Source organism: Rhinolophus sinicus, linkage group LG03 (assembly GCF_036562045.2).
Source record: "Rhinolophus sinicus isolate RSC01 linkage group LG03, ASM3656204v1, whole genome shotgun sequence".
Lineage (NCBI taxonomy): Eukaryota > Metazoa > Chordata > Mammalia > Chiroptera > Rhinolophidae > Rhinolophus > Rhinolophus sinicus.
Window position 1 is genome coordinate 126,465,073 of NC_133753.1, and position 25,310 is coordinate 126,490,382.

Genomic DNA, 25,310 nt, shown 5'->3' on the forward strand with positions numbered 1-25,310 from the left:
ATTGATAGTGACATTCAACTAAGTGGAACTAACTAATAAAATATTCAGAGAAGACAAATATACGTTGTGTATTTTAATCTAGCAAAGGGCATAAAAATGTGAAATTTCAAAAATATCAAAGTACAGGCAACTATCTTATAGAATAGCTGAACATATTTGAAAAGTAGGAATTCATATGGTGCCATCAATTCTATATAAAGTTGACATTTAAGGGAGATTCCTTTGGCAAAATTATGATAATATATTTAGTTCAAAGCACATGCTATTATAAAATAAAATAACTATATTACTCTGGGGTGAAAAGAAAGTCCAATTCCTCAATTCAACAGATATTGACTGCAAACTTGTTTTATTCTTACAACTAGATAGGTAAAAACAAACATAAAGGAAAGCGATGTTTTATAAATAAATGAATAGGAAAGTCAGCCAATATTTGTTCAGGGATTAGAAAATTTCCATCATTATCCAAGGGCAGATAACAAAGATTTCACCCTCCTAATTTGCTCCAGAAGGCAGGAGCTAGAACTGAAGAATGAAATAATCCTTGGGTTTCTAGAGCATTTAAACAACTCAAAATGCCTTCAGAATTACCAGCACACTTAACCTGTCAATAACCCAATTAGAAGAAAGAATTTATCTTCTAATTCAGCATTTCCCAAAGTATGTCCCATTGTATAGTGGTCCCTTCAGGATGCTCTTTGGAAAGGAGTTAGGACAGTATTTCCAGAGACACTACATTCCATGCTAATTTCCCCTCTTGGGCATTTGATATTAAAAGTTTAGAAAATTTCTGCAATCAATACAACTATTTTGCTTTATCCCAACAGGTCCCAAATTCTGGAACTCACTTCTCTTTGGAACACTTCAAGACACGAAATTCTCTTGATTTTCTACTACCTCACTGGTCACTCCTCCATCTGTACTGATTGCTTCTCTTCTAGACCTGTACCTTGAAGTGACCCAGTGTTCTTTGTTTCTCTTTTCTTCTGTATCTATTCTCTCTTATTTGGTGACCCCCTACAGTCAAATGATTGAAAATACCACCTGATGCCTCCAACTTGTAAATTTCTATCTCCAGTCCAAATCATGATCCTGAACTCCAGGCCCAAATAACAAATTTCTACACTGACTTTCTTTTTTTGGAAAGACAAACTGAAGTCTCGTTCTTCCTCATCAAAGCTGCTCTATATGAAGTCCTTCCATGTACTCAAAACAAATGCCATTCCTCTAGTGCTCCTGCTAGAAACCTTAAAGGTATCCTTGACTCCTCTTTCATACCCCACATTTAATCAACAGGAAATCTTATGGGCTCAACCTTCAATATATATATCCAGATGCTAAAAAGTTCCTGCCACTTCCTGCACTATCATCCTGGCTCAAACTGTTATCTTCTATCACCGGCTTAATGCAATAATCTCATTTTTCTTTCTTCGTTCCCCTTCTCAACACAGTTGCCACAGTGACCCACTTAAATGTCAGAGAATGTCATTCCTCTGTTACAACGCCACAACCCAATGCCTCCCCATTTCATTCAGAGAAAAGCCATAATCCTTAATTATGGTCCGCAAGGCCCTGAGATCTGTTCTCCATTAGTTCTCTAATCTCATTCCCTATAATCTCACCAATCCCTTCCCCTCCTGACTGTACCTTTAACTCTTAGATGCTCCCATCTTACAGTCTTTGCAACGGAGGTACCCTGTGACTAGAATGCTCTTCCCCAGAAATTAAGTGGCTTACCAGGTCCCAGTTTCAAGTCTTCGCCCAAATGTCACATTTCAACAATGCTTATTCTGACTTACATTTAAAATTGTGTCCCAACCTCTGACCTGTTCGATCCCCAATGCTCTACCCTGCTCGATTACTACTTCCTGGCACTTATCATCTTCAAATATAACATATACTTAATTTTACTAACTGCCACTCACCACAGAATATAACCTCCAAGAGAGACTTTTTATTAGTTTTATCCACTGATGTATCCCAAGCATCTAGAAATGTGCTTGACACATAACAAGTGCTCAATAAAATATTGTTTGCATAAATAAAACATTTATCCATAGACAATAGTGAATTATTGTGCAATATTTAATATTTGTCATTTTCTTCTTGGTATTTTGGCCAAAATTAGAGTAGGTGAAAAAAGACAACAATAAAAGGATGACTTTTCCCAACAGAAATAATTTTATTTTTTGCCACTGCAATTTTTTTTAGATTTCTGTAAATTAATAGATAAGCTTTAATTTTCGTTGAATGATAGAGCCAAAATAAACATCAATACTTCTAAGAACCTGACTATATAATCCTAACTATAATTACACACCTGAATCACCTTGGAATTTTGTAAGAATACATAATCTATAGCCCATTTCAGTGGCATTCTTCCACAGAAGCATTCACCACTGAAGAATCAATGTTTTGATTAACACTACTGCTAATTAGGATCATATAAAATAGTTAATTGTCTCTTACTCTTACATAATATTTAAGCCAAATGTTCACCATTTTCCATAATTTCATAGTTTAATTTCCTGTTCTTTCAATTCTTCCAATATTCAACTAAATTTCCCTCATTGAAATTTACACCACTTATAAGAATGGAATGTATAAAGAAGAAACACCAATAGAAATGCTTATGTTAATTTCAGGCTTTTCTTAAAATATTATTCATAAAATAATGCTTAGTTGTGCAAAACGTTAACTGTTATAAGTGGGAGTATAATTAAGTTTTAAGAACTATGTATTATAAATATTTCTACTTGCTTTATAATATATTGTCAAATCTAATTAATTTGCATCAATTTGGGAAATGCTGGCTTGATTTTTAAAATGTTACTTTATTATTTTAAACTACATATATTACAGTATTCCTTTATAAATTCTTTAAATACTTTTTAAAGGCATTCCTTCAATGAATAGATAAGATATAATTACAATTAGCATTTCAACAATTCAAAATACATTGGATAAAATGAAATATGTGACATCACTTTGTAAAAATTTACATGGTGTTATCATCATTTAATAAATGTGTACAAGAGAAAGTTTGAAAATACCAGGAAGCAGTTTGTTTTCTTAAAGTGTATTTTATATTCTCTCTGAAATATTATTTATTAATTTGTTTAAAAAGCTTCTCTTAAATTATTATGAAAGATAAAAAAGTCCAAATGGTCATAAATTATTAATGAAATAAGTATTAATGAACTGGTATATTTTAAATTTCAAAGTCTAATTTTTAGTCGTAGTTATAAAATGGGGATATATCTAGTGACTTGACTAATTATCTTTTATTCTATCATAATAATACCAACAGAAGTCATCTGCACACAGAATTATGTAAAATAAGTTAGATTGCCAGTTTTAATCCGCCATTAAACCAAGCTATGAAGTAACCAATTCCACAGCCACATGGAGACAAGGAAGTATTATAAACCACATTCAAAGAACAAAAGACTGGCTAGCCAAAGTTTTCCAAAACCAAGTAAAATTTAAAAATTTAGAAGTCCCTCTGAAAGAATGCATATGCCAGGTAATTATGAAGAATCATCAAGCAAGAAAGGGAATCTAGTAGGGTCCTTGGTAGCAGATGGTAAGATCCTTTTTATCTGATAGTACACTAAATGGAGAGAAGATATATAATTCATAATTCATCATATAATAAGTAGATTAGTACAGCTCAATTAATAACAAAAATAGTAATAATCACAACATTTTAAATACCTCATATTAATTTCCACATTTATCACATTTTCCAATTCAGCTCTATTTTCCTATGGAGACATCTGAATTCGTTTAACAATCCAACTATACTATTTAGAACCATGTAAACTTAAAAATTACTAAAATATCAACTATAGCTTCATTACCTATAATAGTTCTTCTTATGGACTCCATCCAGCTACCCACAGAAAAAAACAAGTATATAGCCCAGGCTTTTTCAATCTTGACACTATTGACATTTTGGGTTAGATCATTTTTTGTCGTGACTGTGAGGGGAGGGGCTGCCCTGTGCATTGCAGGGTGTTTAGCAGCAACACCAGCCTCCACGCACTAGATAACAATAGCACTTACTAGCTGTAATAGCCAAAAGTCTCTGGAGACATTGGAAAATGTCTCCTAAGGTGGCAAAACTGCCCCTTGGTGAGAACCACCAACATAAGATGAAAGAAAGAAAGGAATGAAAGAATAAAGGGAGGGAAAGAAGGAGGGAGGGAAAGTATTTATACTAGTCATTCTTAATCACTTAATAAAACTATATAAAATAAAGTTGAATTTGTAGTTGGTGGATTTAAATGTGTTTATTGTAGTTTAAGGATCTGTATAAGAAAAAAACTTTTTAAAACAAAATCAGTGTTTTCCATTGTGAAAACAATAAACACATCTCAGATAAATAAGATGCTATTATTCTTAAGAAAAAAAAATTAGTAAACAGCTTTCTCCTTATTTCTTACTTCTATCTTAAGAATAACACCCTACCTTCCTGCTGTCTCCCAGGAATAAAAACAATTGCAGTCTTTGTTTTCAGTTTTGAAGGCAAGAGAAGAGCTTTTTCCTCTGACTCTATAGGTGGTTCCTGAAATTGCTCTCCAGGTGACCTGAAGGTGACTGACAATTCTATTTTGCATTTACAAACAAGTTTAATAGGACCTGCATATTAACAAGAGTAATAATTTGTTATAGTAAACCAGAATCAACTTTTGTATTCACCAATTACCTATATATATACTACTAAGTTTCTTACTTGATGACTCTTTGGCTTACCATAGATGTAACTGATCGTGCATCTTCTTCATAATTTATTACTGGAGGTGGCTCTTTTCCATCATTTTCTTGCACTTTTTGCTCTAGCAATTCTTTCTGTGCTGTAAACTTTGCCTCAGTGCACCTCAGCTGCTGCACTGACTGTTTCAGCTCTTCAAGTGTCTGTTTTTGGCTTATCAGAAGCACAATACTAAAAAAAGAACACATTGAATATAAATTATTTTGACTTCTTTAACACAGACTTTAAAGAAACCTATATATGTGCTTCTGTTTTCTTTCATTTTCATCTTTATGAATCCTACAGAATCAGAGAATTATGAAACTAAACAGATTTCCAGTCATCATAGAGTTATTAAATGTTCACATTTAGAAAAAAATGGAAGAAAATGTTTGGAAGCAAAAACCAAATTCAAGATGATTTCAAATATACTATGATCTAAGGCATTCATTTTATTTTACAACTAAACCATGTACCACACAGAGCACAGACACTTAAATCTAGAAACATAGGGCCTAAAAAGGATTAACATGACTGAAGCAGAATCTTAATTTACTTCATCTCTCAAATGGAATATAGCTAGAGTCAGATCTGTGCCTAGAGTAAAATAAATCAAATCAAAGTGACAGCCTGGGACCAAGCTGTGTGTATATTATGAAGGGTGTGTGTTTAGTTGGGGAAAGCTGTTCTGATGAGGACGGAGGGGTGAAATGTGATTAAGGGAATGAGCATAAGAAAACCACCAATATGGAGACAAGAGACTTCACCATTCCTCCTTAGAGAACTACACAGGCCATATGTTGCCTTATTGTGAATTTTTAATCACTTGGAGGCTGCCCCTAATGGGAGTTTCAAATTAATTCACCCACATTAAAAGCCACACAAAAAAACAAAAATACGAAAAACAGGCAGTGGTGGCAGGGAACACCACTGCAAACACTGTCGTACATAATGTATTGCTATCTTAGAGAACTGTGCCATGTACGACTGAAAATCAGTTATTAATATGTAAGAGACCACAGATTGTCAGGGAAACCTTCAAAGTTGGAGAATAAGGTCAGAATGTCACCTTCTTAAATTGGAACTTAAAAGAACAGCATAAACTGAATAACTAATCATAGGTAGAAAGAACCCATACTAAGGGAGATTTATTTATAAATATGATGCCGATTGATATTTTAAAACTCAATTCCAATCAAATTGAACAGGGGCAGCCTCCGTGGATGCTATAAAGAAAGCTGTAATCTCAATTATTTTACAGTGAGTTTCAGGTGGTTATCCTAACAAAGAGAACTAAGTGAAATTTTGGAAAAGTAGAACTAAGAGTAGGATTATTTGTAAGAAAGACCTCACAATGTTCAAAAGACAAATCATTCTAACCAGTGGAGTTAATGGCAGAAGTAATAGAAAGAGATCCTCGTATACCATACTGTCAGAGCTCACGAACACTTCTCAAGTAAAATCATCATAGTATAGTGGAGAGAGTATAATTATACTGAATTAGGAAAGATTAAACTTTATGAATTAATCCCTTTGTTGTTGTTTTTTCTTCAGTTTTATCATTGGAAAAATTGCTGGTAATAATACCTATTCAATGAAGGCTGCTCTGAGAAGTCAATAAGTTAATATTTAAAAAATGATTACCACAGTGCCTACCATGAAGTAAGAATTCAGTAAAAGGCAATTATCATTTATATCTCCCTTCAAAATCTGTAACCTGTGATCTAAATCCACACCGATTTTCAGATAAATTCATGCTTATTTGCTTAGGTGATAACTCCCTTTATATAATAAATTGCTTATAGTTTTCTTTGTTTCTCAGTGAAACTCCTCAGGGAAAGCTGATTTTTAAAGCCATTGCCTTTGTGAACATAAATTCATAAGGACCAAGTCATGGAAAATATTATATCCATCTGAACCTAAAACTTCCTGGGGGTTTCTTCTTTTCCCTTGCTGCTACCAAAAGAATAATAACAATGAAAATAGCATAAAGAACAATTCAAAATGTAAGATAGCAAAATACACATTTTCATGTATATCTGCAAGACCAATCCAAAAAACAGGTGAATGATTTCACAAATGTGGACAAAAAGAGGAAAGTATACTTGAAAATAATAACATTTACAACCATTACTATCACCAGTAGTCTTGCAAACAAATTTCCTAAAGACTAATGAAAAAAAAATGTTTTAAAGGATGAAATATGACAGACTAAAAAGCTTCTGCACAGCAAAAGAAACCATACATAAAAAGGTAACCAAACAACTGGGAGAAGATATAAAACTGAAAGCAACAAATGAACAAATAAAACCAACAAACTCATAGACACAGACAACACTATGGTGATTACCAGAGGGTAAGGTGGGTGAACAGAGGACGAAGAAGGTAAAGGAGGTCAAATATATGATGATAGAAAAAAACTAGACTTGGGGTGGTGAGCATACAATGCAATACACAGATGATGTATTATAGAATTGTACACTTGAAACTTATGTAATTTTTAACCAATGTTGCCCCAATAAATTTAATTTTTTAAAAAGAATAAAATGGTAAATAAGTTACAATAATTGCAAAAATAAGTAAATATTAACTGAACACCTGAACAAAATTTTTAAAAATCTATATATGTGGAAAAACCATCTCTTTTATTGTATCTTCAACTCTATGGGGGGCTGAATAATCAAAGATGATGACATCCTTATCTGCTGAACCTATGAATATATTACCCTACATGGCAAGGGGGGTTTTCAGAAACAATTAATTTAAGGATGTTTAGATGGAAAAGTATCCTGGGTTATCCAGATGATTCCTATTAATATAATCCTAAGTATCTGATAATAGGGAAGCAAGAGGGACAATGTCAGAAAAGGCAATGTGATAACAAAATAACAAAAAAAAAAAAAAAAACAATGTGAGGCGGGGCCAAGAGCCAAGGAATGAGGACAGCCGCTAGAAGCTGGAAAAGGCAAAGAAGCAGGTTCTCCCCAAGAGTCTCCAGAAGAAATCAGCCCTACCAACACTTTGGTTTTAGGCCCATAAGGCTCATTTCCAACTTCTGTTCTCCAGAAATGTAAGAGAATAAATTTGTGTAGTTCTAAGTTACTAAGTTTGTGGCAATTTGTTACAGCAGCAAGAGGAAACTAATACAAACCCTAATCGAGATCATACCCATTTTCAGTTCATTTTAAATGGTTGAACTCAAGGGTTGTTTTGGTTAAGCCATAACAACTAAAACTACATTTAAGAGAAAACAATAAAAGAATCAGAAGCATTATTCAGCCAGGAAAAAAATCACTGTGAGTTAAATAAAGGATGTGAATATAAGTTAGTTTTAGCTTCATTAAGTACTAAGCAAATAAGGAAAACAAATAAATTACTATAGAAAGTTGACATTTAAAAGAAAGATTTTTAATTCATATTACTTAGAGAAAGCGCTCTATTTTTAAACATAACTTCTCATGGTGTGTACGATCTCTATGCATTACAATTATTTCACCTTTATTTTAGCCTGGATATAAATGGGATCTTCCAAAATGACTAAAACCAGGGAGAAAAGGTATATTTTCAAAAATGGTGTTGGAACAATTGGACATCCATATGCAACAATGAATCTAGACATAGACCTTACACCACCCACAAAACTTAACTCAAAATGGATCAAAGACCTAAATGTAAAACATAAAACAATAGAACGTCTAGAGGATAACATAGGAGAAAACCTAGACCTTGGGTACAGTGATGACTTTTTAGATACAACACCAATGGCACAATCCATGAAAGAAATAATGGATAAGTTAGGCTTCATGAAAATGAACCACTTCTGCTCTTGGAAAGACAGTGTCGAGGGAATGAGAAGAGAAGCCATAGAGTGGGTGAAAAGATTTGCAAAAGACACATCTGATAAACTACTGTTATCTAAAATATATAAAGATCTCTTAAATGTCAGCAACAAGAAAACAAACCACCTGATTAAAAATTGGGCCAAAGACTTTAACAGATGCCGAAGGAAAAAAGATAAACAGATTGCAAATGAGCACATGCAAAGGTGCTCCACATCGCGTGTCATCAGTGAAATGCAAATTAAAGCAACTATGAAGATACCAAGGTACACTTAGGAAAATGGCTGAACTCCAGAACACTGACAACACCCAATGCTGGTGAGAATGTGGATCAACAGGAACTCTTATTCATCACTGGTGGGAATGCAAAATGGTACAGCCAATTTGGAAGACCGTTTAGCAGTTTCTTATAAAACTGAACACACTCTTACCATAAGATCCAGCAATCACACTCCTTGTTAAATTTTCAATGTATTTGAATATGTGTCCACACAGAAGCCTACACACAGATGTGTATATCCACTTTATTCATACTGGCCAAAAATTGGAAGGTACCAAGATGTCCTCTAGTTGAAGAGATAAATACACTACCAGACAATGGAATATTGTTCAGCACTCAAAAGAAATGATCTACCAAGCCATGAAAAGACATGGAGGAAACTTTGCATATTACTAAGCAAAAGAAGCCAATATAAAAAGGCTACATAATGTATGATTCTAACTACAGGACAGAAAAGCCAAAACTATGGAGACCGTAAAAAGATCAGTGGTTGCCAGCACTTAGGGATGGGAATAGTGGAGCATAGAGGATTTTCAGCAAAAAATACTCCGTATTATGCCAGAATGACAGATACATGTCATTACTCATTTGTCCAAACCCACAAATAGACACCACCAAGCGTGAAACCCAATGCAAACTATGAACATTAAATGACAATGTGTTATTGTAGGTTTATCAATTGTAAGAAATATAACACTCTGGTGGAGGAAGTGACAATGGGGGAAGCTATGCATATGTAGGGGTGGGGTATATGGGAAATCTCTGCACCTTCTCTCAATTTTGTGGTGAAACTTAAACCGCTCTAAAAAATAGAGTCTTAATTTAAAAACAAAAGTGAGATGTCACTACACCCATATTAGAATGACTCAAATTTTTTAAATGCTGGCAAGTATGAGAACCTGATCACTCACACACTGTAGCAGTGTATCGTGGCATAATCACCTTCAAAAACTACTCATGCAATTACCATAAAACCAGCAATTGTACTACTAGGTATTTATCCTGGAGAAATTAAAACTTTGGTTCATACAAAAACTTGTACATGAATGTTTCCAGCATCTTTATTTGTAACCACCCAAAACTGGAAACAAACCAGATGTCCTTCAAAGGGTTAATGATTAGACAAAGCATTGTATACCCATACTGTTATGGGTTAAATTGTGTCCTCCAAAAAAATATGTTTATATCCTAAACCCAAGAACCTTGGAATGTGACCTTATTTGGAAATAAGGTTGTTACAGATGTAATTAGTTGAGATGAGGTCATAGTGGAGTGGATGGGCCTTTACTCCATATGACTGGTGTCCTTGTAAGAAGAGAAAAACCTGGACATCAGGAAGAGACACAGGCAGAACACCATACAAAGATGGAGGCAGAGATTAGAGTAACACTTCTGTGAATTAAGGAATGCCTAGGATTGCCCACCATCAGCAGAAACTAAGAGAGAGGCATGGAACAGTTTCTCACGCAGAAACATCAGAAGAAACCAGCCTACTGATGACACCTCACTTCAGACTTTTGGCCTCCAGAACTATGAGAGAATAAATTTTTGTTCTGTAAGCCACCCAGTTTGTGGTACTTTATTATGGCAGCACTAGGAAATTAACACGCATACCATAGAATACTACTTAACAGTAAAAAGGAATAAAATTACCGGGATCAATCTCCAGAGAATTATGATGAATGTAAAAAGCCAATCTCAAAAGATTGCATACAATGTGATTCCATTTATACAACATTCTTGAAAAGACAAAATTTTAGACATGGAGAACAAATTAATGGTTGGCAGGGGTTAAGAAGGGGGTGGGAGATGGCAGTGTAGCTATAAAAGTTCATGAGGGATCCTTGCAGTGATGGAAATGTTCCACATCATGACTGTATCAATGTCAACATCTGGAATTATATTAAATGATAGTTTTGCAATATGCCACCATTGGGGATAAATGAATGCTGGGTACATGGGACCTCCCTGTATTAACTCACAACTACATGGCAATCTACAATTATCTCAAAATAAAAAACTTAATTAAAAATATACATCACTGTTGCTGCAATCATACTTCCTCTGGTGAGGTGACTTTTTAATCATCTCACATGCCTTGGGTTCCTAAATAATCTGTTTTAAGAATAGGACTTTTTTATTCTCCTCCAGACATTCTAAGTGACATTTTGCAAGTCTCTTAAAATTTCTGGGCCTCAGATTACACATAATTTGAAAGACAAGAAAGATGAATCAAATGATCTCTGAAGATTCTGCATGGCTGTAAGCATTATCATTTTATAATATATAAAGTATTTATAAGTACCAGGTGATAATGATACAAAATAATATAAAATTGAATAATCATTCAATTTTCAGAAGTCAAACCAAGCATTAAAACCAATAGTAATATTCAAGTTCTTTATGCCATTGAGTCATAAATGATATATGCTTGGTATATTTTCCCATGAACTATTTTCTAATGCAGTAATCAAGTATCATAAATCAGGTGAAGATTGATATTATTTCCACTTGAATAAATATCCTTTAGAAGTAATGAATAAAGGTATGTATACTAGAGTAATGCTCTGTGTTGCATTAAAATTATACCATTTCTAGTGGTTGGCTTTATTCCTTTCACTCTTGTTTTTTTAGATAAAATTCTGCAACAACTACATTTCAACTGAGACCTGCATTATTTATATAAGCTAAAACTCTGCTCTTGTGCAAATGTCATGTTACATAAAAACAATTGTTTAAGTTAATTTTCACTTCATATTATTCAATTTTAGGAATCAAAGCTATCAAATGATTTCACATATAATTTATTGTCACTGTTATTATCAGGTGTTTTAGAGACATTTATGTTAAATCCAAACTTAAAAGTTAGTCCCTTATCATATTTTGATAGAACCAATAATGCTATTTCTATTAAACAAAAATTCACTATAATTCCATTAATTTAGAAATAATTTAAGAATGTAAATATCTAATGTATAAGATAGTTTTAATATTTGTGAGGAAATATTATTTTGTTTTAATTACTTTCAAGTAACACAGCATATGAAGCTAATTTGTTACAGAGTAAAAATAATTCTATATCTACAAGGGTGCCAAAAAATGTATACACATTTTAAGGAAGGAAAAAACTGTTAAAATTACACTGGTGGTAACCACTTTGATCACCTCTTGTAATTGCAGAAGACAAACATGACTTTTATTCATCTTTTGTTATCAGTATATATTGAGTATTACAATTTTGATAGTTTTTCCTTTCTTAAAATGTGTATATATATTTTTGACACCCTCTGTATTTTTGAAACTAAATAAAAATGGTTTTTAATTATTTAAGTGCATGTAAATATACATATGTAGATATACACACATACACACACACAAAAAGAAATGTTTAAGAAATATTAAGAAATTGAAATTTCCCCAAAATCCCTTTTAGGCTATTTGTTTAGCAAAATATTTGAACATAATTCAAAGACAAACTTCAACCCTACCAATGTCTAAATTAATGAGTTTCACAAGGATAATTCAGTTATGTAAATATACTTAACATTTTCAAGATTATGCCCTGAAGCTAACCATAAAAACTCTATGGTAACAAAGGGCTAATAGAAGTTGGCTTAAACAGGAACCATCCCCTAAACTGTTTGATATACTAATCCCTTCTAACTTGTTCTCCTAAGACCACTACTAAAATCATAAGATCAAGCAAATGCTATGATCAAATCAGACATAAGATTTGGAATCAGGAACTCATGTATTTTCTGGCACTTATTATGTATGTGACTGGAGGTTATCTAAATCTCTAAGTCTTAAAGGTAAAATACAAGCAACTATACAGAAGGCAGAGTCAAGATAACATTTATTGAGTTACTATATATAAAACATCCCACATAACATGTGGAAGACAGTAAAAACTCAAGATACGCTTTTCCCCACACACCCACTACCTGTTAAGCACCCTCTCCTCTATTCCCATTCTCATTTCCTGATAAATAAAACTAGGTGGAGGAAAATGGATCACATTGCTTATGCAGATGAAAAGAGAGTCAAAGATTTAAGTCAAGAAAACATACCAAAAAAGAAAAATCAAAGAATCCCACAACTTCTAGACTAAGATAACATTTGAAGACTTCCTCCACCAACAACATATAGTCAGACATGCTGGTGAGAAGGTCAGTTATCCTATTGTTTTTCTTTAAATCCCCTAAATTTTAAAACAGGAGTCATTTACAATGTGTGCATTTACAAATTGTGAAGAGTAGAAAGAACTACTTGGTTGTCTATAAACATGTGAAGAGATTCATTCGTAAACAGAGAAAAGCAAAAGATGATTCTATTTTTGAATGTTATGTATGCAATGGTTGATAAATTTTATTTTTATAATCCAAAGAGAACCTTCAGTTAAAACAATACCAAAATTTTTCAGATTAAAGGAATGCCCAGAGTAATTCAAATCTCTGTTCTTACCTTTGAAAGGCTCATTGATTCCAATATGATATTTAATACTGAAGCACAGGGTGGTTGGCACCCGCATAGTAGAGGCCTCTCCAAGTCCCCGGCCTCACCTTTCCTTGACCTACCTATCTCTTAACAATAGATCATCCCCCTGCAGCTTGAGCTGAGAATTTCTGTTCCCAGCCAGTTCCCTGTTTTAGAAAATTACCCTAAAACTTGTGATTAATACCCTTAGGCTCATTGATCACACTACCAGACTCCTCCCATCATTGTTCCTGGGTTGCTGACTCCACCGGAGAATCTCATCGCCAAAGAGAAGGCTCCATGCAGATCCCCAGAAACCCTCACATAGCCTCTGGAGGAACGCCCAGATTTTCCTTTAAATACCCCAAGCCAGTTTAAGAATGCTAAGGCAGTTTTTGGAGGTGTTAACCCGCTGCCTTCTCAGACCACTGGAGCTCTGATAATAAATTCTCCTAAGACCACTACTAAACAGAGAAAAGCAAAAGATTCTATGACCCAACTCCTGTGTTGGTCTATTGGCTGAGCGGTGCAGGCTGCATGAGCCCCAGACTCAGTTGGCCTCCGGTTTCAATACCAAATTGTAATAAGAGCCACAGTTTAAGTGAGAGAGGTAGGCTCCTAATATTCTGAGTTGTATAACAGTATAGATGCTGTTGCCATTCACTGAAATAAGGAATACTGAGAGTAAACTGGGTTGGGTTGGATTGGGTTGGATTGGGTTGGGTTGGGTTGGGTTGGGTTGGGTTGGGTTGGATTGAGATTTTTCATTCAGCCTTAGACACAGGAAATTCAGGGTACTTCTAAGACATCCAAGGAGGCACGTCAAGTAGGCAATTGATGACATGGCCAGAATTCAGAGGAGAACTCTGAGCAAGTATAATAAATGCATGTCACCTAGGGATAGAGTTCAGGGAGTGGTATTGTCCTAGTGTAGAATTAACCCCTGGTCACATTCACAGAATGTGAAAGTATTCACGGAACTTTACAAGAGTAAGAAAAGATTTACTGAAAGTCAAAAAAAGAGAGTTCCGTATAGAACTGGCAGAAGGAGTTTTGCCAGGGCAGTCTGAGAGAGAGCTGCCAAGACAGAGAGGTAAGACAGACACTGGCAGAAGTGTGCCCGGGCAGAGTCTGATGGAGACAGCAGGGCCAATGAGAAGGAGTGCTGGGGTTTTATATTTTTCATGCAGGATGTAGGGTGCTTGTCAGCTTGCAGGGCGGCTGCTGTTACAATTGTCTTCTCCTGGGAACTGCCCTGTTCCCCCCATCTATGATGGGTTTCAGCTTGCAGGGGGTTGCTGTTGAGATTGGGAACTGTTCTGTTCCCACCTATGATGGATGTAAGGCGCTTGTCAGCCTGCAGGTGCAGTGCTAGCCAGGGGATTCAGAGCCAAGCAGTTAATGTTTAGCTCATTCCTGTTAGCCCACAAGCTCATGCCTGTTAACTCTGCCTGCCCCATCCTGCCAGCTCACAAGCCCGCTCCTGTTAACTCTTTACTTGTCTCATCAGGTATGACATAGCCTAGGGCCCTGCCTGGAGTAACTACAAAATAGATTGCCTGAGTGGAGGAAAAGAACTTTATAAAGAATGAGTGGCCAGAAAGAGAGGTGAAAGATTGGGCATCTTGGGTCCCAAAGACCAAGGGAAAAGAAGGAACATGAGGTCAAGAAAGTCAGGTCTGTGAGGAGGTGAAGTAAGACAATTGCTAAATTCAGTGATGTAGGGATTATTGGTGATCTTGTGACAGTGACCCTATAGTTTCTATTTTGAGATTTAAACCTCTGGTGTAATTCTATTTGACTGTGGTTTGGCTTGGGACTTTTTGAAAGTTTTTCTTCTCTTTGTGTCCCTTCCCCTCCCACCAAACTTTAATGATTCTGTTTACTATACATTTACTATGCATATCAGTTTCAATGGTTCTGTATAACTTCTGGCCTCTTGCTTGCCTGGCCTGGTGATTTGGGAGAGGTTTGTTTCATCTGTCCCTGAGGCAGGCCAGCCTCTGGGAAGCCCCTTTTTCCTGGGGCTGCCTGACCAACTTCTCCTTTCCTTTGTTCTGCCTCTCCTTGCCGGCCTATAAAACCTTTGGGCATTATTGAGAGCAGGAAGGCAGTCTTTGTGACAAGGAGTCCACTGTGTTCCCTTACTGCTGGTGGTATTTTGGAATAAACTTGCTTTTCTTTCCACCAACCTCACCTCTTGAGTTTTGGCTTTTGTGTGGCGAGCAGCCGGACCTTTTACAGTAACAATCTTACAGATACCTATTTCAATAGTGATGGGCCAGTAGCCAGATATATGTGGGTTGAGAACTACGTTGCAATTGAGAAAATGAGTGTGCATAATTATTGTTCAAACAAATTTGACTAAGAAAACAGAAGGCAAAGACGGTAGTTAGGAGAAAACATGAAGTTTCAAGAAGGGTTACCTGCGGTGGGCCGAGAAGTGAAGATTATTTTTATGAGTCAAAATAGCTTATTTGTTTGTTTGTTTGTTTATTATTTATTTCACAGTGGCCCATGAAGGGATCAAACCAGCAACCTTGGTGTTACTAGCACCACGCTCTAACTGACTGGGCTAACTGGCCGCCCCAGAATAAGTATATTTAAAAAGTGAGCAGAAGACTCAGCTGAGAAGAAATGGTGAACATAGTATACAAAATAATGCAAATGTCCTGGGAAAGTAAAAGATGGTGAGATACAGAAGACAGTCAGAAGAAACAGAGTTGGATGACACAACGAACAGTTCGTCCACAGAAGTAAAGAAAGAGAATGGGCACAAATGTGTGGATGTGGATATCTAGTCCCAGAAAACGAGGAAGTTGCCACCTGATGATTCTAATTCTTTCTGTAATATAGGAAAGGTCCCTATGCTGGGAGAGATAAGAGCTTTACTAGAAGTGGAGAATATTTGAAAAGTTGTGAAAGTAAAAGCACATATAGACCACAGAACTCCTACACATCACCTTGTCCTTGAGAGTCTTGATAAATCAAGCCAGTTGTGAGAGTATGATAGAAACAAATGTACATGGTCTCATCACGTTAGACAAACCACACCAGTAACCCCTGTTGGAGATGCAAACAATGACCAAAGGCAAATTAGGAATTACAAATTGTATCAAAATTTAAACCTTGAAACAGTAGAAAGCATAATTAATGCAATTAGTAAAAACACGAGTATACGAGGGCAAGTAATACCAGTGGATTCAGAAAGATATTTACGGATCCAGAAATCAACAACAACAAAAACAACAGTAAGATAAAAATAGCACAGCAAATCTCAGGAGGATTTTTATAGGCGAAGCAGATTTCTATTTCCTAATAGGTTTGTGTGCTTCCTTCTAGTACAGCAGAAGCCAATTTCTACATAACACTGGCCTGTCACTTTCTTAACAAGGAATTCACAGTAAATCTGGTGGGCCCTGACAAGGAGAAGTAAAGACAGCTTTTAACAGGATTTTCCAGAAAATGGAAGTTTCAAACGTAAAACATTGAAACATATAATCAGTACGCTATATTGACAAAAACACAGAATCATTTTTCTGGAGTCCTATCTTAGAAAGTATCTCAACTATACAAAGCTTTATACTTAAAACAACATTTCAGCTTCTAGAAATTTTACATCCATAATACATATAGAAGTATTTATGTAAAATTCCTTCAAATTATTTTTGTTTTACTCACTCAGACTTCTTTTCATAGGTTTTAGAAGATTCTTCAATTCTCTTCTCTAGCTCCAGGACAGCCTCCTCCTTTTTTAAAAGCATTTGCTGTGTTTGTGTAAGTTCGTCTGCTAAAGTTTTCAACCTAGAATGAACAGTTTCATCATTAGCAATAAATGTATATTAATTACATTCACTTTATACACATACAAAAACAACATTCAGGGTTGTAATGTCCAAAACAGTAGCCAAATATAATTTAATTTAGACTAAATAAAAATACAATTTCAGTTCCTGGGTTGCATTAATCGCATTTCCAGGGCTGAACAGTCACAATAGTACTCTTGGGCAGTGCTGTTCTAGAGAGTCTTAGTCATTAAATAGAAAAAGAGAAACAAACAAAAACAGAGAAAAAGGATTAAAGTAAATAATTTGTGTCTGTCCCAGGAAGAGTATATAGTGAAAAGACTACAGTTTTTATTTTCAAACATATATTTATATACTGGCTCTGTCACTTTGTATCTGAGATCCTGGCCAAATTACTTACTTAGCTCATTGAATCTATTTTCTCATTTGTAATTTAGGTATAGTAATATCTCCTTCAAAGCATTGTTTTGAGATTCAAATGAACTAATGAAGATACAATGACTGGAATTAGGAGGCACTGAGTAAATGGTATCTAGTATTTTTTTGCATCTGATATATTATTTAATCCTCATAATAATCTATTAGATAGATACTATTACCGTAATTTGAAAGAAAAGAAAGTGAGGCTCAGTTGTTTAACAATTGAAATTGATAGTAAGCTATTGTCACATACTGTATGTAATGCTTTAGAGCTATTTTTCTATACAACTTGAAGAGAATTAAATACACCAAGTTAATATGCCCTCAGACCAGATAATTTATGATTGCATAAAATACATTTGGTCCTGAATAGAAATATTTTTACCACAAAAAAACACACAACTATCATATCACATAAAATATTTTTTCTTCAGCCTTTTAAAGCTAGACATGAAACCCCAAATATACAAAAATATATTAAATAATATAACTCTATGCAAATTTTAAATTATTTAAAGTTCAAGAGATGGTAAAGTCAAAAGTAAAAGTCAAATTATGAATGTTTACAGTGTTAATTACAAGTAAAAACCCTCTTAACACAGAAAAATTTCTAGAAACAAGACAACCTAAAATGAAAGTGGACAAAGACACAATTGGAAGTTCATCAAGAAAAAATTCAAATAATGAATAAGCACATAGAAATATTTACAACCTGACCCACAATTAAGTATCAGCAGATTAAATAAACAATAACTTATTTTTCACCTACTAAAATTCACAAGTATAAAAAAGAACGATAATATCTAGTATTCTCAATAGTTTTAAAAAAATGAAAAATAGAAACACATATACACTGCTGATATAACAAAACTGTCCCATGTTTTTCAGAGGTCATCTTGGAATTGTGTATCAAACCTCAAGTTAGAATATTCTGTGACCATCTAAAATTCTGTCTTACCAAAATACTTCACAATGTGCAGAAAATGTGTCCATATAAAGATATTTGTTGCAACACTTTCTAAAACAAAAAACTAGAAAATATATACATGTCCATCAACAGAGGAATCGCTGAATAAATGTTAATCCCTTTAAGAGATAGAATAGCATATACCATGTTTCCCTGAAAATAAGACCTAGCCGGACAATCAGCTCTAATGCATCTTTTGGAGCAAAAATTAATATAAGATCGGTCTTATTTTACTATAATACAACAACAGGTCTTATATAACTAAATATAAGACCGGGTCTTAATATAAGACCCGGTCTTATATTACTTTTTGTTCCAAAAGACGCATTAGAGCTGATTGCCTGGCTAGGTCTTATTTTCGGGGAAACATAGTAGTCACTAAAAAAGTTAGTTGTGCACTTAAAGGGTTCTTCTAGGACATATTTTTAAATTAAAAGACATGATGCAAAATACATATTGCAAGGTTCCATTTATATGAAAATAAATATATGTGTATATGTGCTACATGCTGAATGGTATACCCTCAAAATGCATATGTTGAAGCCCTAACCCCCAATTAGGGTCAGATGATGTACTGAGAGTGGAGCCCTCATGATGGGATCAGTGCCTTTAAAAGAAGAGGTACCAGAGAGCTTGCTCATGCTTTCTCTCCTTCTCCAAGTACACACAAAGAAGAGGTCATGTGAGTACACACAACAAAAAGGCAGCAGACTACAAGCCAGGAGGAGTCTCACTAGGACCCAAACTTTCTGGAACCTTGATCTAGAATTTCTAACCTCCAAAACTGTCAGAAATAAACAGCTCTTGTTTAATCCATCAGTTTACGGTATTTTGTTATGGCAGCCAGAGCACACTAATATTGTGTGTGTGTGTGTGTGTGTGTGTGTGTGTGTGTGTGTGTGTGAATGCACAAGAGAAGAACAGATTACTATAAACAAAACTTTCATCAACACTTTGAGGGAAATGGGACTGGAAAATGGGGTGATTTAAGGCCAAAAAACCCTTGTATATTTTACTCTATATTTATCTATATTAGTTGAATCTCTTATAATGAATGAATTTAATTTTTAATCAATAAATAACAGATAATAGAGATGGAAGAGGCAAAAAAGTATGAGACATAATCAGAAGAACTTAAAATATAGCAATCTAGATTATTTTATTTCTGTTTGGAGTTAAGCAAAATAATAAATCTCAATAGGTTTCTGAGGGCATTACTATATTACAGCAAAACATAATCAATGATGCTTATAATGATCTAGCATCATAAGGAAAGGTTACATTAATATCAGTATTTTTCGTTAAGAATATACATATATAAGAGATTTATATCAAAACTAGTAAAAATGTTTTAATTTGATGGCATTATGAACTTCAGTTATCTGGAAAATTGATTTGCGTAGAATAGTTCATAACCTGACCAGATAAAGAATGCATTACTGTATTAAAATTAGAGGCCATTCTCAAGAAAGCTACATTTCAACCTCTGGTTTCAAATGACTTATTAAATAATTATTAATATGTACATAACACATAATGCTTTGCTGTTTATAAAACTCTGCCTTATACATTATCCCATTTAATTCTCATCAAAGTCTAGAACACAGGACCCTACCTCAGAACCTGCCCTAAACACCTTCTGATACCCCATTCTAGAGAAAAGCTAACAGTAAAAACCAGCTTCTCACCACTTGGCCATGTTACATCAAAGCTGAATTTGATGGAAAGCTCTTCCCCTCTCTTCCTCACTTCCTCTCTTCTGTTCTTATACTTCTCTCTCTTAGACCTTTTTCTTACTCTTTTTCTGATTAATTTTCCATTCACCTCTTTTCTCAATTCTTCATTCATTAACTCAAGCAAGTGTTTACTAAGCACGTACCCTGTGTCTGCCAATCTACTAGACGCTAAGGATACAACAATAAACAAGTTTGGTTTTAGGAAAGTTCCATTCAGGACTGACATCAGCCTTTTTTCCTCAACCCTCTCTTTTCTTCTTCTTTCCTCTCTTTGACTATTACTGTTTGCTTTCCCACTTTCTTCTCCATTCTTCTCACTGTACCATGTCCTCAACTCCATCCTAAAATAAACCCATCATCCCATGAAACTGTAGGTTGCAGACACCATGGCTTACTCTCCACTTACATCCCTTAAACTTAGCACAATGTCTTATACGGTTATGTGCTCAGCTCAGTTCTCACTAGAAGCCCACACATTCAGCTTTTTTCCATAATTCTCTAATAACTACCAAGACTCTCCTGATTCCTATAATTTTGAATTATCTAGAAAGACCAAAGAACAACCTCAATGTGAGAACAACACAATTTATGACATTCACCCACCAACCAATTCTAGAGCTAAACAGATATGTAAACCATTACTGCAACGGTGCAGCGAGGGAAGCGTTAGTTCTCTGTATGTGAGTCATTAGTACAGAGCTATCTCTACATGGAAAAATGACATCGTCAAGCTAATCACTTCACCTTGCCACATCAGAGCAAGAGAAGTATTCGTGTTTACAACTCTACATCTGTACTGCATTTTGTAAAGCACCTTATTATGGGGTGTACCAGACACCAGCTCTAGAATCAGATACCCTCATGTTCAATATTTACTTAGCTTTTCTAAACTTCCAATTCCTACTCTATTAAAATAGAAATTAATTTACCATCTAACCTAAAGGGTTCCTGTGACTACAATGCTTATTTTAAAATTTACTAGTAGAGATTTTGAAGCATAGTATGTTCCCTATAAATGTAACTTTATATTAGTAACTAATTTTATTAGTTCCATAAGAAACATTTTTTCTAAAAAGTAATTTTCAATTTGTCTTCTGTTTTTTTAAAAAAGGTATTTTTGTTAACATTGGGTGCAAAAAATAATGTTGCTCCCAAGGCAGAGGTAGGATTGAATATATTTTAAACAAAACTAGGAACAGGTTATATTTGTATTATTTATATATTATTTTCAATTACAGACAAGTAAAATAAAGGAATATTACAAGGATGCTACATTAAAAATAGAGAAGCTATTAATAATTAAAAGTTGTGTTTCCCTTCACGACGTTATTTCCAAGAACTTTAAATTTTGGGAATGTGAAAAATTTTCAGTTTCATGAGACAATATAAGCTTATAATTTCTTTGTTACTGTTGGTGCAAATAAAACAGTGAGTAAAACAGTGAGTATAAAACAGACACATACATACACATTCACACACATACATGGTGATTTGATGTGACATAATAGTAATAAAATTACCACAAATCTAAAAGGAAGCAAAAAATAAGAAATTGATTTTTTTCATGTTTATAATCTGGAAAAATTCAAAGGAAGATGCTTGATTGTGGGGAACATCATAGTTACCTCATAAACTTTAGTGCTGCTTTTTTTACTTGCTATTTTTACTCTAACAGGCTAGAAAGGGAGAAATGAGATGAAAGCTAGATTCCTGATCCACTGCTATAATGAGCAAGTTTAAACCATCTAGACCACCTAACCCCATTTATCAGAAACCACTGGCACATGACAGTTGTAGCAAAGTAGGTTAAAATCCAAATCTGCTAATGCCTTCTACTTCCTTTAGTAATCATTCAGCCTTCTGAAAACAATAGCAGTTGAGCTTTCACTGAGGAATTAAATTTGAGGCTTTATTATGCTACAAAATTTTTAGTACACCTGTCAGCTCTTGTATTAGAAGAGTAAGGTGATATTTATGATTTCTTTTCAAATTCAAATTTAAATTTATGTGCTAAATCAACTTTAACCCAGAAAGAGAAAGAAAACTGCCATGGGATTACTCGGTGCCCTAAAGAACTGGAAAGGCACCAAAAGTTGAAACAAAGGCCTAGAAGAGCTAACATACTTTTCCCTGGGCAGATCTATTCTGTTAGAATTTCCTACCTGTTAGGTTCAGCAATGAAGGCCCAAGGAAGAAAAAAGACAAGAATAAGGAAAGGAAAAGGAGATGGAGGAAAATAGTAATATTAGTTTCCCCTACATTTTCTAATTCCTGATCATGTCAAGAAAATAGTTCTTCTTGAGGCTTTAATCTTTTGACAGTCTGAGGAAAAAAAAAAAAATGAAAAAAATTGAGTAAGTCTTTTAAGTCAAAACTTCTTAATATTTCTAAATCTCTACAGATCCATGGCTGCAAATTCAAAGTAGAAAAGACAAATGATTTAGAAGAATGGAATTATCTGGGGGAAAGTATGTTCCCTTTTTTACCACCATTCCCCTAAATAAAAAGTGGGGTGGATTAAGTGAAGAGAAAAACATGATAGTAATTACAGTTTTACCTATGATGACATAATAAATGTAAGAATAGTTTGCAAATTTCAAAGCTCTATTCACAATGATGTCATTGTTATATATTTTGCACACAAATATAATAGTAACAGTTCAAATGGTTTATTTATATTTTTAAATTAATGGTATACTAAACAATTGTTATGTAAAACATTTAAGTCATAAAATGACATTGCCTAAAAAAAAAAAAAAAAAAAACCAACATAATACTTAACATTTCCTGAGTGCCAAGCACAGTTTTAAGCACTTTATAAATATGCACTTAAATTCACATCATTCTTATAACATTTATTATTATTTTCATTATCATATAAGGAACTGAGGCACAGAGAGGTTAAGAATCTTGTCTGAGGTCACAGAGCTGTTAAGTGGCAGACCTGTCATTAGAGCCCAGGCTTGCAGGACATTTGGTCCTGTCTAAAACATCTACTGAAGACATTCAGTCCACGTGAAAAGGTTCTGTATAAAATGTCCCTAGAAACAGCTGAACCACATCTAAAGGTCCTTGAGATTTGGTCCCATCCCAAAATGTCCCAAACATCCCAAAATGTGCACGGGGTCCATACCAAAATGTCCTTGATATTTGGACGTGCCCTATAATGTCCATGGAGACATTTGGTCCATGTCCGAAAGTCCTTGAAGTGTGAGGAGACCAAAAGCAGAGCCATGGACAAGTTATCACCCAGGTTCTTGGTGGTCACATTCAAATACGGCCACCAACCTCACAACGATACTGACAGAATCAAGCCCACATTACTGAAACTGTTCACAGACAGAATGAAGAGAAAGCCAATAGGGTTGATACATACTCGAGAGCAATTGCTCAACTTCAGAGTAACCTTGCCAAACTTCATAATGAGGAAGAACAAGAATAAACATGAAATCCAAGATTCCTCATGATTACAGGAAAATAATATCCATACAATTTGAACAAGGTTCGATGTCTGCATTGTGCAATGAATCATGGACCAACGTCTCTGTGCACATTTTGGGCCAGGACCAACTATCAAGGACATTTTGGTATGGAACAAATGGCTCCAGGAAGTTTTGGACAGGACCAAATGTCCACTAATCGAGCCCAAGCAGCTTAGATCCTAAGTCTATGATTTTTACAACTAATACCCTCCATCTCAGTAATTCCACCTCATAAAATTTATCCAATATATATGCTTCAACAAGTGTACAACAAGATGTATTTACCAGGATGTTTATTGTGGCACTATTTGTAATCTCAATAATCAAAGGTGAACTTGCTATGATGGTAATGCCACATACCCTTCAGGCACCTCACTTGCATGATACCTTCTAAGTCTCTGCACTTAATTTTATATTTGTAGATATGTTATCATATTTCTTTTAGATGCCCCCACCCCCAAATTTTATGAGGTTCAGGCCCACAAAACCTGCATCCACTCCTGGCAATATGAAAAAATTGGAAATAATTTAGATGTCCATCAATAAATAGCTAAATTAAGTAAATTATGTTACATGAAAGTAAAATACTGTACCCCATTAAGATCTCATATATTTAAGAAACGAGAATGAGGCAAAAGACTATGCATAAAATAATCCCACTTAAGAAAACAGTTTATATACATATAGTGCTTGTATATACATTCTGGAAAGATACATGAGTTTGTTTTAATGAATTAACACTGCAAGTTAGAAATGGGATCTACAAAAAAGAGAACTTTGATTTTCATTGCATATTCTTTTGTAAGATTTTGCAGATTTTATCACCTGCATGCATTAGTTTATTTTTAAAGATTTAATTGTATTTAAAGATACAAAAGCCTAAAACAACTATTGTGGATAGTTACAAGTTTTCAGCACTTACGCAATACTTTTTTTATGTTGTCAAACCACTGGACACCATTATCTAATCTTACACCACTCTTACAGAGACCCAACTTCCAAAAAAATTATAAATTATAAATTTATAATTTATAAATTACAAATTTCCAACACTGTCACATTAATTGTGATAGTTGGGTTAAATAAAAAAACATGGAATAAGGGTTACAGTTGCCTGAAGTTACCTTCCTGACATCTATTTTTCCTCTATTACTGTGATGTAAATTAAGAAATAAACCATTTCTTGTGATCTCTCCCTTAGAATATATTAATCATTGCAATAGCATAGCAATTTATGGATGACCTTAAATCTTTCTTAGCCATTCTCAAGATTAAGTAGAAGATGGCTCATAATCAACCAAGCAAAAGTTATGAATTTCTGTTAAAAATATCCATCTCCTCATATACGACCTAATCAAACTCCAATCCAATAAATCCACTTGCCTTCTATGTGACTTCTTTGTTTCCCTTAATCAAACTGTCCCTCTAACATGTTATCTGCCTCTTATTATTTTACATATTTCCAAATCTTTCCAACTCGCTCATTCAGAAAGTATTCCCCTAACACAGCCTCACATAATTGTAGTATATGTTCAACCAAAGACCAAA

At 34.4% G+C, this 25,310-nt stretch overlaps 1 protein-coding gene across 7 annotated transcripts in view; it reads right to left on the bottom strand.

Annotated features, from left to right (window-relative positions):
• Nucleotides 1-25,310, bottom strand: part of FER (FER tyrosine kinase) — a 372,260-nt gene that overhangs the window by 252,611 nt on the left and 94,339 nt on the right. For 5 of the 7 annotated variants that reach the window (XM_019727983.2, XM_019727984.2, XM_019727985.2 and 2 more), the window contains 2 exons: nt 17,033-17,155; nt 4,759-4,948 (listed from right to left, as the gene is read on the bottom strand). In XM_019727983.2, the coding sequence (XP_019583542.2) occupies nt 4,759-4,948; nt 17,033-17,155 (313 nt within the window). Of the gene's footprint in view, nt 1-2,158; nt 3,614-4,386; nt 4,645-4,758; nt 4,949-17,032; nt 17,156-25,310 lie in introns of those variants that run through there. The other 2 variants (XM_074328621.1, XM_019727987.2) reach the window with 2 other exon arrangements.